At 39.3% G+C, this 19,808-nt stretch overlaps 2 protein-coding genes and 1 pseudogene across 4 annotated transcripts in view; 2 read left to right on the top strand and 1 right to left on the bottom strand.

The window, feature by feature from the left end:
- The first annotated feature begins 3,958 nt into the window (after positions 1-3,958).
- LOC138019184 (adhesion G protein-coupled receptor L4-like) overlaps positions 3,959-19,808 on the top strand; it is a 68,266-nt gene continuing 52,416 nt past the window's right edge. Inside the window, exons 1-5 of one of the 3 annotated variants that reach the window (XM_068865880.1) lie at positions 3,959-4,154; positions 4,286-4,387; positions 4,496-4,529; positions 11,364-11,729; positions 13,625-13,798. In XM_068865880.1, coding sequence (XP_068721981.1) covers positions 4,334-4,387; positions 4,496-4,529; positions 11,364-11,729; positions 13,625-13,798 — 628 coding nt within the window. In that variant the 5' untranslated portion in view covers positions 3,959-4,154; positions 4,286-4,333. Of the gene's footprint in view, positions 4,155-4,285; positions 4,388-4,495; positions 4,530-6,731; positions 6,819-11,363; positions 11,730-13,624; positions 13,799-19,808 lie in introns of those variants that run through there. The other 2 variants (XM_068865881.1, XM_068865882.1) reach the window with 2 other exon arrangements.
- Positions 17,674-19,621, top strand: LOC138019186 (uncharacterized). Its single transcript, XM_068865884.1, has one exon. The coding sequence runs from the start codon at positions 17,766-17,768 to the stop codon at positions 18,534-18,536; it is 771 nt and encodes a 256-aa protein (XP_068721985.1). The 5' UTR covers positions 17,674-17,765; the 3' UTR covers positions 18,537-19,621.
- Positions 19,702-19,808, bottom strand: part of LOC138019185 (uncharacterized) — a 1,609-nt pseudogene continuing 1,502 nt past the window's right edge.

The following is a 19,808-nucleotide window of genomic DNA, read 5'->3' as shown; positions in this document are numbered from 1 at the left end:
GATTTGTCTAAATAGATTAATGCTGCAGTGACATTTTGCATTTTGCCTGAGTATAATATTTATGCTGAATTCAAAACCCAAGCAGCTGGATACAGTTGAACAACAATAATAATAATTATTGTTGTTCAACTGTGTCCAGGTACATACATGTACTATAGAAAGAGTATGCTGTTTCCTTCTTTCTGTGGGAAATATGAAAATAGTACATCAAATCAGTTAATAATTGTAGTTCTACTTTGTTTCCCTAAACTGAAATATTGTGCTACTTTTTCTGATGTGTCCAATAAAGCTGATAAATTAATAAAAAATAGTGAAAGAATGTGAATTAATTATTAAAAGTTGTCACATTTTTGGGATCTTTGCTGTAAAGAGAAATATCAAGGTTAAGATTTTATATTTGCAGAGGTACAATTAAGAATATTATGTACTACCTGGATCCAAACTCATTTTACTATTGGAGAAGAAGGGTGTCTGGAAAACCCGAATAGCAAATAGCGAATAGTCGCGAATACCGAACAGCGAATAGTGACGAATAGTTCGAATAGTGCGAATAGTGGCGAATAGTCGCGAATAGTGACGAATAGTCACGAATAGTTACGAATAGTAACAAATAGTGGCAAATAAGGGTGGAGGATTGTGACGAAATGACGAAAATTTGGTACCCAGTACTTCCTGGTCAACCGCGCAGCAACGTTCGATGGGATTTTCCCGCTAAAAAAGCAGAGATGTGTCGGCGACGGACAGCTTGAGCCCTGAGAAGAAAAGGTAATAAATGCACTGTAATCCTCTTGCATATTAAGATAATTAATTAACACAACGGTTATCAGAGTAGCTCGTTTGTCTCTTTAATCACAAACCACCTGCCTCACATTTTTATTTTATTCCTTTTTACAGAACGTGTCTCGCGCGCTGATGATGAAATGTGAGTATCTAAAATTTATGTTCGGGCGCCACTGTGCGAGGAGATGATCATGAGCTTGATGTATTAATATGAAAGTGATTTATATTTTTGCATTTTGACGTTTGTTCTTCTTCAGAGTGTGCATGCACGAAACTCTCTTTTGATGACAGGTAAGCATATTATTTGCTTTGATTACGAGATTGTTCAGCATAAGGCTGTGACTATTGAAGACTATTCGTCACTATTCGCCACTATCTGCACTGTTCGTACTATTCGCTATTCGCGACTATTCGCTGTTCGCTATTCGCTATTCGCTATTCGGGTTTTTAGAAACCTCAGGACTCTTTTGTTGTTATTACTGTCTAACACACAGCACACTTTTGTATGAAATATAAAATAGCAAACAAGGATTTCCTTAGAGCAAAATTAATGTTGCTTTAAAACATTATGACAACCCAACTTACGGTGCTCATAAAATATTAACAATCTCTTTCCTATATTCTTTGCAACTGTCTTTAATCTTTTTTCACATTCAGATTATTGTCCATTATCCAAGTAAAATTATCTCAAAGGAATTGCCAGCACAATTGTGCACAGCCTGTGTATAATTTGCTCCTTGCATAAAGAACACATCAGCTGTTTGGCAGCATTCGGAAGCAAACGTTTGCTCTCGAGATTAGCAAAGTTTCAGCCACAGCAATTGATGCAAGAAATCTAGAAATACCTCGACCAGGAAAAGGGAGCAGAATAAAAATAATTGTTAGATCCAAATTAACCAATGCTATGTTTAATAGGTGAATCAGGGAGGACATCTTTAAACAAATCTCGCACACCTGGAAATACGCTATTGTAAAGATACCTTCGAAAGGTCCAGCGTATTTCCCCGCCGATATTCCGAACGATTTCCTGTACATTTTGTGCTGTGATTGAGACTTTTCTCCTCGAGTAAAACCTTGCCAAATGAACCAGGCGAGTATGGCGATCAAGTGATTTCCGTGTAAGAAGACACGAAACGACTTCACGGCCTGCTGACCTCTGATTGGGCAGAAAAACACAAAGAATTTCTGGCACCAATCAGAATTGAGAATGACCTCTACTGTTTGGAACTGGTCTGGTAAGAACTTGTCCCCAGGGGCTCTTCTCGCCATACTATGCTTTTCTTCGTCGCCATTTTCTTTGGCCCGTTTACACTTCCCTTGCCTCGCGATCTGCCCCTGGGTCTCCGAGGATGGTTTGTGTACTGAGTACCCCAAATTGAAGCTGACACTAAAACTAAAGAATGAACTCATTAATCTTTCTTTTTAGATCTGTATCTCCGGTCAAATTTAAAAACTTATTGGACATCTTGAAAAAGAACATAATGGCATTGAACATTCAACTGTTGGTCGTCGTTAAGCCTGGTTTTCACCAGCGACGCAAGCAAGAGTATAAGTAGCTTATGCTGCGAACTCAAGTATAAGCGCAAGCACAAGGAAAAGGAAAAATTTTGATCCTTGTGCTTGTATTTATGCTTGCATCAACCCCGTTTTCACGGTGAAGTAAGCAGCGCTCTTATCCCTGCGCTTGTCCTTGTGCTCGTCGGTGAGCAAACATCTATCAGCCAAGTACAGTCCTCGTCCTGGAATGGCGCTATGTTTGCAGATTTTTGTTCGCCACTTTCAAGAGTTGGTTTGCTATTAGCCTTGAAACCAGTCGATTGCCTACAGATAAGACGGGCTCAGTATGTAATTAACCACAGTTTTGGCTTTCCTTTGTAGTCTTTTCAATACCAGGGGGTGTTGACGAAAATCTTCGAAACCGTTATATCCAATGCATGGGAATTAGTAATTACACTCACGATGTTAAAATTGTTATGGATAACATTTAATTGCAATGTTATTTCGGCAGAGGACGTTAAGAACAATAAAAATAATTGTGGAACGCTAAAACCTGGCTGTCCCTCAATTTGTAAAGGAGACGACTTGAGACTTGATGAAAGAAAACACTGCAAATAAACACTTGACATACAATGTATTCCGCTTTCATTTTGACTGGTGCGCTTGGGTATTATGTATTTAGTTGCCAAACTACTTTTATTGAAAATTAACTCAGCTGGTTCATCTTTATGAACTGCATAAAATTTTGTTATTTGTCAATTGGTTTTCCGACTTGGATGGTTAAACATGACAAGCATGTATTTAAAGCCATGCATTTCTGTTTACGCTCTAGAGCATTTTGTTGTGTTGTTTATATTCGGCTTTTTGAGTTTTAATTATATTCACTTTTAAATTTATCCCTTCCTTTTTTCAGAAATTATAGTGCAATAATTGTTTTCTTCATTTCACAGCATCAAAGCAATTAGCTGAAATATGTTAAAATAGCTAAGAGTATCTGGTATACTCCGAATGGAATGACATTGGCAGTTCATTGTATTTAATATATAAATGTTAGACCCATATTCGAAAAAAAAAAGAATGATATTAAAATTCTGAGCCCAGCTATCATCTTAAGTTTAAATACAACAATGAAAAAGAAAGTAAAAAACCCTCCAGGCTGCTCTACGATAAGCTAGTAACTTGAGCACTATCAAGTGACAATTTACAACTCTGTCGCGGTTTAATTTCGTCCTTGTGGAAGGGAAAATTAAGATGTTTGCTCATGTATTCACACTTCGTGGCGCTCTTTAGCCAATAAAACCAAAACTTCCGCAAGTCTAACAGATCATTTTATCATGATAACATAGATGTGCTCAAGAATATTATACCATTTTAGGAACTACCGTTGATTTGTGGACGATAAAAATTGGGTCTAATATCCTTTCCTTTCTCATCCGGAGATCTTCACGGGTTTTGTTAGCTTTCTAAATGAGAAGTCAGCCAAGGTTTATTTTGTAAATGAACTAATTTGCATAAGGCACGAAGGCCTTTCGATTAAAAGGGAAATTCTGTTAAAACAGTCCACTCTAGGGTTTCGTCAGCTGACAGTTTAAATGTAAATAGAGCCGAAGACAACTTTGCTCTCACAGCCAATAAGATTTCAGCTATAGTTAATAACATATCCGTTTCACAAAGGAGAAGTATTTAATCATCTTTTGGAAAAGCCGTATAAAATAATTATTGCTGCTTTGAAAATTGCGAAACCACATATTTAAACTTTGATGGAGTTTTGAACCTTTTTCCGGGGTTTAGTTATCTGGGAAGAAATTCGCCTGACACTCTACTATCTTTTGAGTTTACATTTTGAAATTTGAAATTTGCCAGACAGTTCTGGGCAGGTGATGTGTATTATTTGCCTTTTCTCTTGGATAACATCTCTACGCGTTCGGTGTTAAAATTAGTATGTTCAGTGTTTGCCAATGGGCAGCACAAAAATATTAATTTAACACCTTGGTTTTCAATATCGCAGCCAAGTGGCCCGACAGTTTCACCTCTGAGCACCCTTTTTATCCTTAAAATGGAACTGAGAAGGAGGTTATTGTTTCTTGTTATCATTTGGCTTTCAGTCCAGGTTAGAGTTTCGTTTTTGAAATCCTCGCCTAATTGCGGTTTTCGTTTATGGGTCTAATACACACACACTGGCATCTTTAAGTCACGCTCTATTTTTTCTATCCGACAGGAGTTTATTCGTGGTGGTACAGAAGGATTAAATTGTAAGTATTTCGTTTTTCTTCCTGAAAATATCACTACCAATATGCAAGCTTGGCTATAATTTTGGACCCCTTGCATTGTATTTTAAGGATTAAAATGACCCAAAAACCAGTTGGACAAAATAGGCATTCTTTCTTGAGGACAGAAATTCCGGAAATTTGTGATAGCTGACGTTTTTGAATTAATTTAAGAAAGCGTATTTTTCTTTAATTTCTGTAATAATTGATTCCTAGAGATAAATAATACAAAAAAGGCTGTGAGAGAAACAGCTCAGTATATATTTCATATTTCCTTTGGTTACAGGAGGAGCAATTATAAACTATACCCTGAGTTTCTCTGTTAAGGACTGATTTTTTGAATTCTGTTTGTTCTACTTGAATATCCTTCTTGATAGCAAGCAATGATCGGTTTGTCTTCCGCTTGTGCTAAGAGCGAAGAATAACATGGGCGGCAGAAATGGTTGTTAAACTGTGGTGGCCTTTAAAATTTTATAGTTTTTTTTAGTTAGCGTGAAATTTCTTCTCGACTTTTCTCAGTTCTACTCTAGCACACTTAATGTTGACGATATTCATCTTGTGGTAAACAATTCTGATCAGAACGACGTTTTTAGCATCGTGAATTCAAATAGTGAAAGGGAATTGCCCACGTCAGCGAAGAACTTAAGGTGGCTTAGACCGGTTTCAACAATTGGGAGGGGATGTCTCATCATTAGAAGGATTACCTGAACAAAACTGTTTCACTTAATGGCAATGTTTTGGAACCATTTAAAACCCCAATAATTGATAGCAAAATGCACATATTAATATGACGTACCATGGCAACAAAATAACCATCTAAAAGCGCCTTATATTTCGTGTTTAATATGTCTCAAAAACGAACTCATTGACCCCCATTTTTTATTGCTGAAAAGCAGGCTAAGATGAAACTCTCTGCCACGTTTAAAAGAAATTCTCTGGAGAGGATTCAGAGCCACCTGAAAGGTTTCCAATTTTGAAGGTTGCTATGAATCTGCTCCAGATAATTCAATTAAAACTTTGCAGAGAGTTTTATCTTAGTGTGCTAATTACTCTGTAGCAATAAAAAATCGGGTTCAACGAGTTCGTTTTTGAAATATAAGAGCTTATACACAAAATATATAGCGTTTTTAGATGCTTCTTTTGTTGCCATGGTAACCTATGCGTCATATTAACGGGTGCGTCTTGTTAAGCGCTTGTTCGTGTTTCATATGGTGTCATAACGTTGCCGTTAAGTAAAACAGTTGGGTAGATTCAATCCTTAAAGGCCCACACGAGATGTTATGCATTTATAACAAACATTCAAGCAATTTCTGTTGTCTTATAGCACGCGTAAAGCCACTAAAAATTATGGAGTAACTGCTTGGTATGCATACCACGAATCAACTAAGTACTAACCAGGGGGCACTGTGGTCCAGTGGTTAGGGTGCTTGCCTTGAGATCCGGAGATCCCGTGTTCAAGAGCCGCTCTACCATTTCTGGTAGTCCCTGGCTCAACCTCCCAGCTTCATTTGTAAACAGCCAACTGGTTTGCCTCCGGCCAGTTGGGATTTTTAAAAGTTGTTGTTGTTGTTGTTGTTCTGTTCCGTCTTTCGTTGTGTTTCAGTGGCCCTGAAAGCCCCTATGGGAAGCGGCCAATTTAGTATGTACGTATTTATGTGAGAATTAACGTGAGACGTGGTCTCATAAAAGATACCCGATAACCGTTAAAGGTTCAAAAATTAAGCAATAAAATGTTAAGTCGTAAATCCTCTCTCTAATTCCTCTCATTTTTTAATGGTGAGTTCCAAGAGTACTTGCTTCAAGATATCAAAACTAACGCCACCTGGTTTTCTTTTGTGTTATCGAAAAAAAATTCTAAAGACCTTAAACCTATTTTTGAGCAACAAAAATCGATCTTCAACTACCAAAAAAAAATTGAAATTAATAACAAAGCTCCGTTTTAACTGTATCGAGAGAAAATATTCACTTGTTTGACGATAGGAACCCAGTTTATTGATCGCAAACATTTATTTTACCGTAAGTCCTCTATAGAGTCCCTGGGTACTTATATTAAGTATTTCAAGCACATTTGAGGGGTAGGGATATGGGGGTGGGGTGGGGGGGGGGGGGTTAATTAATTAAGTGAAACGCTGGTTTCGGGTTGTTGTACTGCTTTTTCAAAACAACCAGAACTGATCATTTCCCCAGAAAAAACTGGCAAACAAAGAGGAAAAGCTCAAGCACTTGACTGAAGAGTTGGGGGTTATGCAGCCGAAAGTTAAAAAGGAATCCGACGTAAGCTATAGCAGATCAGTCCACGTGATAACATAGTCTATCATTTTATTAATTTAATAGGATTTTTTACAATATGTAGAGTTGCATACATTTGAACTGCCAACGAGAAATAAGAGAATAAAATGAAACTTGGGAAGATCATCGCTGTCCTAGTAATTGAGCAACTATATCATTTGCGGTGGAAATCATGCCGAAAAAATCCAGGATGGAACATTCAAGCCCCAAGATGAACTTCGTTAGTCGTTGTCTTTAACATGTGTCATTACATAACATGTGATGATTCTTGATTCGTTTAGGGAGAACACATAAAGGAAGGAAGAGCTAGCCTTCATTAAAACTGCAGAGCTGATTACTTAAACACAAATGATTCTGTTAAGATAAATGGGATCTGAGGTAAAAAGTGGTTGCAAAACTATAAGCACCAGTACTAGTCCACTGACTGAGAATAATTCTCAGAGGCTGAAAAATGCACTGTACAGGACTTTCGCATGTTGTCAGGTTTAATATTAGAAAACCTTCACAGTTGATTTTGCCGTTATTTTTATAAGGTTAATGAAGGCGTTTTGTTTGGTTCTGAAATGTATCATATGGGCAACAAAATCTTTAAATCGATCCGAATAATTCATAGTCTCCTTCGCAGCCGCTCGGGCCGGAGTCATAAATCAAGATTGTTATTTATCGACAAACTCAGGCTCTTTGAGTGTAAAACTAATCACATTTTTTATCCCTACCTCTCACACTAAAATATAGTTTGGGCCTCAACCTGTGGTAATTTTGCACAAAAGAGTGCTGAGAATCCTACATTTTTTCATTCGTGTGTTCATACTGATCGCAATATTTAATAATCTTGGTATGTTAAATATGTATGATATTGGGAGGAGCGGGCTTGGTGCAATTGATCTTCTTTGATTTCTTGTGATTTGACTTACAGTCTAGTCTCCTATCAGTTAAGTAGAGTGCTAGTGCTCGGCTTGAACGGCTTGAGACGTTCATAAAGTTATTAATATTACTATTGCTATTATTACTGTTATGATGATGATGATGATGATGATGATGATGATGATGATGATGATGATGATGATGATGATGATGATGATGATGATGATTAGTAGTAGTAGTAGTAGTAGTAGTAGTAGTAGTAGTAGTAGTAGTAGTGGCATAGTGGTAGTGGTGGTGATAGGTAATTGCGTTCCACGACGGAAAAATGCATACTATTCTTGTGGTTGCTCGCTTGATGCTATCCTGCGTTGAGCAAAATGCCTCGAACTCATGCAACCATGGTGGCATTGTGACTAACTCATACCACGTAATTCGATCGTCCACGTTTTTCGACATAGTGAGATTTAATTGTGCATTTCAATCGGGTGGTAGCCTGCAAACGCAAACGTATTTCCGGCCGTCGTCTCTCTCCGCCCAAAAATAGCGTCCGCGAACTCGAGCTGCAAAACGATTTCTGTGACGTGACTACTTTTGTTTTATTTTTGGCCAATCACATTGCATGAGCATGAGAGAAGAGAGAGTCGGGTGATCTCCGGGCAATTCGTGTAATCGTTGTCACTAGCGAACCTTTGAAACGAACAACTATGCGTGAAACGCCAAGGTAAGATTCCTTGCGGTGGCGAATGTTGCATTCTTTGACGGACAAAATGTTTGGTTGCAAAGGAGAACATAATTGTCTTTGGTAAGAGTGTTTTGGACATCTCCTCTTTGATATGCTTCGAGCCGATTTATGTGGGATAACTGCCGCACGAAATGCTATTATCGTCCGATGTGATACAAGAATGCCGTACGGAAAGCGGACGAGCTTGACGACTAAATCAAAAGACAGTTTGACGGTGACATTACTCCTCGAGTTAAGAGATCGGCTTAAGATTTAAAGGCGAAGAAATGTCTGAGTTTTTGGTGACGCTTGCTCGAATATTTCGCCGCAGTAAAAGTATCCAGAAAAGCAAACATTAAAATCGCCCCGAGCGCCGTTGTAAGCCCCGAAATATGCATAAGCCGGATTGCTTTGGGGATTCGTAGCCCTTCACCGATGCTAGTGCTTGCAGCACCAAGACCACGAAACGTCGTTAAAGAAGCCTTTGGAGGTTTCAGTGAGCTAAATGTATAAATATTTACATCAACACCGCTTTCTAAAGCGGAAACTCAAGGTGCTAACTTGAAGGCATCCTCTCTTCCAGAATCAGAGAAAAGGAGACCAAAGGACATCTTACTGTAGAATATTCTAGTAAAACCACAAGCAAGGACTTTCCAAATCGTGTAGGTAAATCGACGAAAACATCGCGTTTCTTCTAGGCCGCAACATACTTGATCGCATCCTCCTGGTGGCTACTTAAGTTCTAGATACTGAAAATCTCACAGTCTTTTTTTAATATCCTCCATATTCCCCGCCAATAATCTGACTTGTGTTTACGTGCACAACCCGCAAGTACTTTGCGTGCTTCATGCGTGTTGGTTCTGGAGATTGATGGTCCTAATTCTTATTGGCTAAGTTTTTTACGTTACAGAAATCGTTTTGCAGCTCAAGTTTTTCGAGGAGAGAAACTAACGCCGGAAATACGTCTGCGTTCGCAGGCTAATCGTGTGGAAGTTGCTCCTCTCTTCGCAGTGAGATTTTATTGTGTAATTGTTTTTCGATCGTGTGGAAGTTTCTGTTTTATACGCAGTGAGAATTGAATGCGCAAGTTTCTCGCTTTTGCGCTTTCACAACTCTTACTCGACAAGGTATTTACTGTCAACATAATACAGCGGTTATCAGTTACACGCGCCCCTCAATGATTTTTTTTCATATTTCGTAAGTAGAATTTAGGTGGACGTCAATCAAATGTTTCCATGACGATACTCCTGTTCTCTTGGCGGCAGTTGAATTCGTCATGGAAACATTTGATTGACGTCAAGAAAAAATGAGGGGACAGAGAGGGGGGCTCCCGGTCCAGCCCTTGGGATATGTCATGTCCACGAAAGTTATTTTTAGACGAGCGAAAGCTTTGTTCTAGCGGAAGTTTGTCTTCCGAGACGTCTGCATGCAGGCCAACCTCGGTCTGATGTTTGAAAGAAAAGCAAAGATTTCATGTAATGGCGGACGAAGTGGACTTAACGTTTATGCATGCGGACGTCTCGGAAGACAGACTTCCGCTAGAACAAAGACTTCCGCTCGTCTAAAAATAACTTTCGTGGACATGACATATCCCGGCCAACGCCCTGAGCCTCCTTCTCTGTCCCCTCATTTTCTCTTGATTGACGTCAACCTAAATTTTATTTTCGAATATGAAAAAATTGTTGTTGAGGATAACCGCTGTAACTGTGCTGTCAACATCATATAATCGGCAAATTTTTTGTCTTCAACCCATCGAGAAACCTTTGGTTTACGCAAGCAACAAACAGAAGACACGCGAATTTATCGAACCTTTTTTACCAGCGTTTCGCCTTGACCGGCAAGTTTGTGCTTCAAAAACGTTCATTTAGAACTTTTGGCAAACGCCATTTAATCAGCGAGGTTTTGCCTTAAACACACGCTGTGCTAAGTTTACGCCCATTGAACCTTGGATTGAACTTGACACCTATTAGATTATGAACTCACTACGATTATCGGACATAACCTTACATATCAGGAGTGACTTTGCTTATAAACCATTTTGTAAACTCCAAATGTATAATCCCGGGGGGGGGGGGGTATGAAACAGACGGGGATGCTCGTCGTCTCGCCGGCAGACCGCAGAACAAAATCAATCAAAAACCACTAAATCAACAAATCTTGATTAAAAGCGAAAACCGTGTACAGACCAAAAACTAGTTTGCATTTTGAAAAACAAAAAACAAATAAAGAGGAAAAACCGCGAACCGTAACAGACACTAGAGAGAGTTATCAGCGCGTTTGCGTGATACGGCAAACGACAAACAAGATACGGCAGGCTGCTGCTTGTTTTAAAGTCAAGAAAATTTGGTTACAATAACTTGTATTCACGTTTGGGAAGTTGCGCATTATCTGCAGATAACAGGCAGAGAATGATTCGAGATCAAACAAATTTCTTTGAGTTTGATAAAACGCAAATTCAGTCCGAAATTTACAGTTGGCTGTAAATGCAATGCTAAGTCTCTCTAAATCTCAACGCCTGTCATCAGGCAGTTCTCTGTTTCCTATCAAAGTCCTAAGTTTCGCACTCTCTTTCCTTTTGATCTTAATCTTTACCCTCCTTAGGAGCCCATAACCAGTCATAAGCTCCTGCCCGCTTTCAAAACATTTCTTTTTTCAGAAAGATTATTGTATTTAAAGTTACTCATGCGCAAAATTGTCTCAAACTTGTAAAATATTGTTCAATGCCTTGTATTTTAGTATGTTGAAGATCTTGGGGTGGTAACATCTTTGTGAAAGTTGTTTTCTGTGGTATGTGTTGGTTCAGCTCATCAGCTGTTCTTTGTAGCTTTTTTGGGCTTCTCCCCTACAATTTCTTTTCCGTTTGTCTGCTCTGTATACTCCATATTTAATCTTTTGTATGTGGTTAAAAGTTCTCTGAAGAGACGCTTATTTTATTTTCTCGTCAGCTGGATTTCTCATCCTAAACAGCGGTGAAGTACTTGAGATCAACACCACTGTTCCGTCCATTGAAAAAATTAACTGTACTCAGGACTGCAATTTCAATGCATCTTTGAAAACACGAAACTCCTCATTTGGCGACCATGTTGTTGCTAGCACAACGTTCAGTGACGACATTGAGTTGAGAAACGGCTCAGCTGTTAGAGTATATGGGAAGTATGCTTTGAGCGTAACAAGTCAGAATGGCCACATTCTGATTCAAACTGACATTGATATGACTTGTGACAGATATGTACTCGATACAACATGTCTGGGTGGATTTACACAGACATCAAAGGCTAATAAGACGAAGGACAAAGCCAATCTTTACAGAGGTAATGATATACTAGTTACTAGTAGTAATCGTAGATTATAGTGCGTCGCCTTGGCGCCTCAGACCTGTCTCGGTTCCCATAAAGCATCCTAATCCTTGATTTATGGAAAGTTAATTTCTCACTCTAAATTACTTGTGGACGAAATCCTGTGGTGTTTTCATTGAAATAAAACTGATTCTTTCTCCATTCGTTGGCAATCTTCCTTTCAAAATTCAGAGAGATCGACCGTTCCGCGCATATTTTATAATTTTTTTAGCGACGTGACGAAAGATAAACAGATTACGGTCAAGTTTGGGCATTGAGTTGTGCGATAACAGATGTCAAACCATGATGTTCTTTTCTCAAAATTCCTCCGAATTGCAAAGTATCCTCTCAGAAAACAAGAACATCTGGAGGTAATTTTGAGACCGAACGTTTGATCACGCCACTTGGAATACTAATACGACAACACAACAACTGAGACGCTACAAACCTTTATTTGACATTACTACCCTTCAGAATTGCCATAAAAACCATCCAGATGTTTTCGCTGGGCTCTATAAAAGAAGCTCTCTATGTAATTTTTTTCTGCGATTGCGATTAAAATTGCCTGTTTTTCACCCTCCTGCGTGCACGCCATTTCGTCATTCGCAAGTCAGTCACGGTTAATGATGTAATTTCAACCGATTCCGTTAAAAACTGGCCAGGGATTGACTAATTGCAATATTTCGTTACTGACCATGTTTCGTGTTGATCGGAAATGCCTCCGATTTTTTCCGAATTTTTCCGAATGATTCATAGGCATGCTGGATGTTATTGTGACTTTAAAAAATGGCGCAAAATGTGACTGTGACTGTGAGGTTTCAAGATAGCGCAGATTTGTAACTGACCGACAACCTCTTTTCTCGATTTCTCGCGCTTGGAACATGCGAAAGTACAAAATACCCATCAACCACTCAATTAGAAAACGTCTCCTTCGTTGACGCAATTTCACAGATGGATGAATGGATGTTTTCTTGTTCGTAAAAGTTGATAACTTCTTTGCTCAAAGTGAAGATGCTGATGGTCATTGATATCGTCATGGTTTCGGACATGTCAGACAATATTAGGGTGCGTTCCTTTGGGATGATCCGATCTAAGATCACTTGGATCATGCTGCATCAAAGGAATCGAAAAATCCTTTCCCAGAGTGGATTTATCGGTTCCTTTGATGCACCGTGATCCAAGTGATCTTGGATCAGTGATCCTTTTTCGGATCATCCCAAAGGAACGCACCCTTAGTAAATCTTGTTCACGTGCGAATCCGTGCGGCCGTTAGCGTAGTTAATTAAAATATCAGTTTAATGGCTTATAGATTCTTTATCTTTGCATTTGTCAACATTTTCTATTACATTCCCGGCCTTCTTCAAGATGATGACTTTTTTAGAAGGTGTTGTATCATCTGCACTCACTCGTGATAGAACTCATCAGCACGCACCGTGGCAGAGAAAATTCGTATGTAATGTCCTTTATTTATGCAAAGGTTTCTTACAATGTTTCTTAGCCTCACCGTTTCAGAAGCTAAAGGCTTTCTTCTCATCTTTCGAAATTTGTTTGCTGGTGCTTGAAAAATTATTGTGTCTTCCATAAACCGTGCGGCGGTTTAGTGTCATCTGGGGTTTTCTGATCATGATGCAGCCCACAAGATTTCGACCGCTACTATTGACAACAGCGGACGTGGGTCACAGCTAAGTTTGTTAAGAATCACACAACTGTCTTCTCGCATCGGTGAATCATTTACTGGAGACTCAGTCAAGATTCTCTGGTAAACTGAATGTTTGAGTTACATGAATTATCTTTAGGTCAAGACAGGTGCTTGTGAATGGAAATGACAATAAAGAGAAAGTCTCATAACGACCTCGTTCTTTAATGTACAGGCGGAGGCCCTGGAAGTATGAGGCTAAAGGAGAATATTCCTATCAACGTTCACTGTACCCCTGGTTCAAGTCATGGAGGAAAAGCGTCAAAAGGTACAATTACACATGACAATATTGTGGTGGGTCCAGAATACGATAAGGAAAACTTGGCATCATTGCACGGAGGAAGCGCAGGTGAGGTAACTTTTGTTCATTTTCTGTTCTTCATGAAAGGAAAAAACAGCTAAAATAAGCAAGTCAAGAGCCTCCAAGATTTTACCACAACTGTGAGAAAAAAGGATGAAACTAGCAAATGTCAATGATAAAATGCTTATATCTTAAGAATAAAATCTCTCAAGTCAGCTATGATCCTCGCAGTTATGAACGCAATTTTAACAATAGGCTTTTTTCGATATATTAAAATTCAGCTCGAAAGAGAGGACAAAGACAAAGGAAAGTGGATGATATGTAAATAATTTTTACATTCATTCCAACGTGTTTCTATTGTTTTTGTCTTCACTGCCTCACTATCAAGCTGAATATTTCGAAAATGGCCTATTGCGCAGAGAAGCCTGAAAAATTTAGGACTTCAACGGGGTTTGAGTTATTTTCGCACTTATTTAGACAATTTAAGCCGTTTATGTATGAATATAAACAAACATTACCCTCATGGAGTCCTTTCACTGTAACACATGAGCCCAACAAACTGACCTGCTCACAACTTGGCAGCCGTTATATCAAGCCCTGGCCAAACTATCAAACAAAGTTGAATCCAACATGCAACGTTTTTGGATGTAAATGTTGAGGTAGTGGCAAAACACTATCCGACATTGCTTCACGAAAATCATTCAAGTTCAAGTTGGCGCTAAATTTATAAATATGACGCTAACACTAAAACGAAAACCGTTCGTAGTGCTTGTGTTACTGGAGCTGTTTGAGGACGGAAATGACGGATTCAAACGAGGAAAATCCAAAAAAAATGGTTAAGAGAACGTGTAGAAAAGGGTATGTTCACTGCAACATGGATCTGCGTTTAGGAGATGATGAGAATGAGCTCGGATAAATTTGCAGAAATTCTAAATGCTATTGAACCACTAATCTCCAAACAGAGCAGTAGTGATTAAGGGGACTAAAAGTGCCCCAAAGAAATGGCCTTGCTTCTTACTCGCTGATCAAGGTTTCTGGATGTTGAGTTTATCAACGTCCAAGACGTCTCCTTGATCCTTGTCCGCCATCTTTTTTGCAAATTGAGCAAGAAGCCTAGGCTTGAAAATAATATATCGATTCGTGATTGACCAGGAGCACGAAAATGACTCGATTCGGGACACAACTTTGTTGGAAGAGCGGCCAAACACTGTTGCGTCCAGCAGAATTGTTCGTTGCAATGTTTGATCAAAAGCAAAGTCCATCCAACACTTGATGGAACAAAAAATGTTGGTCGAACATCTTCCAACATGGGTGGCCAAACGGTCGAACAATGTTGGAACGAGCAAACTTGAAGCTTTGAATCCAACTATGTTCGATAGTTTGACCAAGGCTTACTACTTGTCCATCTGAGTATAGCGGAACTAATCGAGTTGGGTGGGAAAATATTTATGTATGAATTTGCAACCTGCGATGTTTCTGCCTTCGTATTAGCTCATTAAGTCTCGCTTATGATCTCGTATATCGCATGATCGCCCCAAAGAATTCCAAACAATATTGAGGCAGGGAGCAAACTTCTAAACTTGCAGCCTTTTAAAAATTTAACACAGCAATTATTTATTTCGAGTTTGTTGGATATGAGATTAGTTATCGAGTTTTCGATAGCTTTTCAAAGTACTGGACTTGATAATGAAAGTACCGGACGGGGTTATTTTCGGTTGTAAGGCCGATTGCACGTGTCTGGGGAGCAAACTTTCAAGTAGTCCTGGGTCCCCTATAAATTACTACAAATGGCTCTCAGAAATGCTGTTTACATTCTAGAGTTTGAAGAAAAAAAAAGAAACTAAACCTATCGCGTGAATGAAATGCCAACACAATCGATTATTCCGTTTTGTAAGCGAAATAAGCCTCGTGTTTCTTCAATCCATTGCTTCCTGAAATACCTGAGGCCAAAAAGAAAAAAAAGGATATATGTGCTTGTGATTGTGTTATATTTCTTTAGCCCATAGTTTCCTGAGATACCAAAAAGTCCAAAAAAAAAAAAAGAAAGAAAACAAGGGAAAAAAGAAGCCAAGAAATCTACAAATTCATAGCATCAAAGTACTGAGCGTGAAATGGTTAACAATCAAAAGAAACGTCCGACCTCCGGCCTCAAACGGAATCCCTGAGTTATTCAAGGAATAGCAAGGAGAGGGTTTCCGGGTCTCTCTTCGTTATCTCACAAGCACTTATTTATGGTCGGGTTCCAATTCAGTCTTCTCAAACAAAACAAAGACTTTTCCGTGGCATTTTCGACTGTAATTTCATCTTCAGTGTATTTGAAAATTTAAGTTTGTCCAGTGGCCTACACGCTCTTGGACTAAATGCATTAAAATAAATGTCATATATATATTTAGCCAAGCCTAAAAGCGGAGCTCCACAGTTATTTCTTTACTGGAATTTAGAGAGGTAAACTAATGTCAATGCCAACACTCTTTTGGACTACATAATTATGAGCATAAATGATTAACAAACTTTTTTGCCTTATCACAGTCTTATTACATTGAAAATAGTAAATGGTAAATGGTACAAATCACTAGATGTAGGTTAACAGGTCTACTTTTAAATCTCAACAGCAGAACCGGTTATCTGCTTTGGTTGAGTCACAAATTAAGTTTACTTTCATGCATCGGTGACATTTTAAACTGTCAAACCAAACTCGATATCATAAAATAAACCAGAACAAAACAAGATGGTAAAACCCCAAAGGGATGCGTACTGTTCACTGAACACGGCGCGCGGTCAACAGCTGGGGAGTTGGAGCTCCAATTCCCCAGCTTTTGACTGCGCAACTTTACGAATTAAAGGATCATGTTAACTGTAGGTAGTCGACCGGGAAATCGGTCGAAACTTGGTAGACGTATCGGTCGATAATCGTCCGTCGCCCTTAGGTCGACAGTTGGTCAACAGTCGATCTATCGTCGGTCGATAGTTTTTCCCGGGCGCAGTTGGATCGAGTATCGGCCACATGTCGGTGATATTCTTGGCTTGCAGTCACGTGACTTCCGGTACAATTTGCCATTTTCATCCGCCATGTTGGGGTTCCAAAACCAATATGGCGGCCAGTGTGCTGACCACGTAGTCACCAACTCGTGAACCTAAACGCGATTTTCTCTAATTCCGCTGCCTCAAAATGCCTATGTGCCTGATCGTTGGCTGTTCTAGAAAGACTGGTCGAGGTAAGGGAGTCCGATTGTATCGAGTTCCAGCTATTATTACAAATCAAGGCCCAGAAGTTGAGAAATTGAGTATCGAGCGACGGCGATTGTGGATCTCTGCAATAAGCCGTGCTGATCTTACGGATAAAATCTTGAACAGCGATAAAGTTTGCGACCAACATTTCCATTCTGGAACTGCAGCTCCTTTGTGGGATCGTTACAATATTGACTGGGTTCCCACTCTCAATTTAGGCCATGACAAAACGGCGACGCAAAGTGAACAACAAAAAGCGCAATCGCGAGAGGCTCGAGCGGAGAGGTCAAAGGAAAGGCGAAAACGTCACGCGGAACAACAGGAACAAGAACGTTCACTGAAGCAGCAGAAATTAAATGAGCCTGGAGTTCCCCTTGCTGATTTTGCTGCTGAGATCGAAAGTGCAAGTACCAGTTCAGAACAAGTCCAAGTGGAGAACTTAGACTTGCAACCTACAGACCAGCAAGAATCAGATCCCAACGAGCAAGCAACACACAGCACATGCTCTACTCAAACAGAAGCGTTCGATTATTTACATTGCTCCGTGGAATCTCTTTCCTTCAAGGACTGCCCATGAAGTGATGCCTCAACTCAAACAGAAGAGTTTGATTACTTGTTTGCTGAGTCAGTGACTAGCAAGCCTTTTGACAAAAATTATTTCAAAGATGCTAACGGGAGAGTGTCTTTCTACACTGGTTTGCCAACATTTGAAGTACTGGAAGCCACTTTTAATCATGTTGCACCCCATGTCAAACGAAGAACACAATCCCTTTCTTTATTTCAAGAGATGGTTATGGTACTGATGAAATTGAGACTCAATGTTCCACACCAAGACTTGGCCTACCGATTTGGAGTCTCTATGTCCACAGTATCAAGGACATTTGCACACTGGCTGGTCATCATGGATGTGCGGTTGTCCCCACTGATCAGGTGGCCAGAGAGGGAAGAACTTTGGAAGACCATGCCCCAGTGTTTTAAGTTTTCGTTTGGAAATAAGACAACCGTCATTATTGACTGTTTTGAAGTTTTTTGTGTAAAACCGACAAACCTCCTGGCTAGAGCACAAACGTTCAGCTCGTACAAACACCACAACACAGTCAAGGTCCTCATCGGCATAACCCCTCAAGGCTGCATCTCCTTTGTCTCAGAAGCCTGGGGGGGACGCACCTCAGACAAGTATCTCACGGAAAATTGTGGGCTGCTCAACAACTTGCTTCCTGGGGATCAAGTTGTCGCAGACAGGGGATTCACTGTTCACGATGGTGTTGCCCTTAAACAAGCAAAACTCATAATTCCAGCATTCACTAAAGGAAATGAACAACTGGACCCTGTTGACGTTGAAAGAACAAGGGGGATCGCACATGTTAGGATCCACGTTGAACGAGTTATAGGACTTTTACGCAGGAAATACACTATTCTTGAGAGTACCTTGTCAGTAGATTTTTTAACCTGTAATCCAACTGGAAATCCTGAGATCCAGGTACCTATGATCGACCGCATACTCAGAGTTTGCTCTGGACTTGTCAATCTATGTGGCCCCATTGTCCCATTTGATTAGATTAATCTGTGCAAAATACAATGGAATCCCAATTTTGTTAACCTCTAAGGCTAGTGTAAATTGGTTTGTGAAATCAGAGAGTTCAAATCAATGGTTAAAAATAGTTTAAGAGAGGAAATGACTCCGAGTCCAAGTTATCAGAAGCTTTAAAAAATAGAGGATTTACAAAACTGGGATTCCATTGTACTTATGTAAACCATGCTGTTTCGAAATTTGTTGGTTTAATTTTAAATGTTGTAAATGTGTGTACCACCACCTGGGGAAGTCCCTTATGGGGTTGTGTGGCCAATTTGAATATGGTTTTTAGGGATTTTTTGTCTCAAATATGGATTTCGCCTGAAATTAAATGGGATTCTAAGAGGTTCAATGAGGAGATTAAAGAATGAAAATTAATTTTCAAACACCACCAGACAGTTGACCCACAAGCAACTCCGGCGTTTAGAGGATACTTTAGATGTCCATATTCTTTGATGTTCATTCTTGTCTGAGACAGGGTATTATGACTCAAGCTGGTTATGAAAAAGTGGGAGATGAGTGACTAAGCCGTACCTCCCCAGCTAAAGGTATGTTGAGTGCCCCCCTCCCCTCCCCAAAGGTTACAATGTGCTTTTGTAAAGCTAATTTTATATGTTAAACCCAAGAAATTGAAAGAAATTTATTCACTATAACAATGAGAGGTTTCTCCTGTCATGTAATTCCCAGTTGATTTATTTGAACATACAAATTGACCGGGAGTCGTTGTAAAGCTATTTTATATGTTAAACCCAAGGAGTTGATATTTATTAATTATAACAATGAGAGGTTCATCCTGTCATGTCATTCCCAGTTCATTTATTTGAAAATACAACTTGTAAAACCAATAACAGCCAGTTTTAATTAATTATATTTCGAAAAGGGAAAAAAGACAAATGAGAGATGACCAGTTAGACAGTTTGTTTACTTGTAAAGATATCCTCATCATTGATCATTAATAACTGTACAAAAAGGAAAGGTACTTAGATGTTTACCACTAGATTTATATCCCTTAATGGCTGCAGTTTTTTAAACCATTAGGTTGAAGTTCTTTATCATACGCCTACATTAGAAAATTATTACTTACACCCTTTCACTCCCAGGAATGACTAGCAAATAAATTCCCCTAACGATTTTACTACTTTGTCAAGGAGACAGGTGGTGAGAATTTGGAAAATTACCAACTATGGGAAAGTGTCTTTATGTTACACCAAATTCTCAAGAACAGAGAACAAAGATTTGTATGGTCATCAGTTAGGA

Source organism: Montipora capricornis, chromosome 10, assembly GCF_036669925.1.
Source record: "Montipora capricornis isolate CH-2021 chromosome 10, ASM3666992v2, whole genome shotgun sequence".
In the NCBI taxonomy this organism is placed as follows: Eukaryota; Metazoa; Cnidaria; class Anthozoa; order Scleractinia; family Acroporidae; genus Montipora; species Montipora capricornis.
Note: the sequence above shows the minus strand (reverse complement) of the source record. Positions and strands in the feature narration are given on the sequence as shown.

What these genes read in the sequence shown, in the direction of transcription:
- LOC138019186 (XM_068865884.1), top strand. Translation starts at nt 17,766, where the DNA reads ATGGTTATGGTACTGATGAAATTGAGACTCAATGTTCCACACCAAGAC.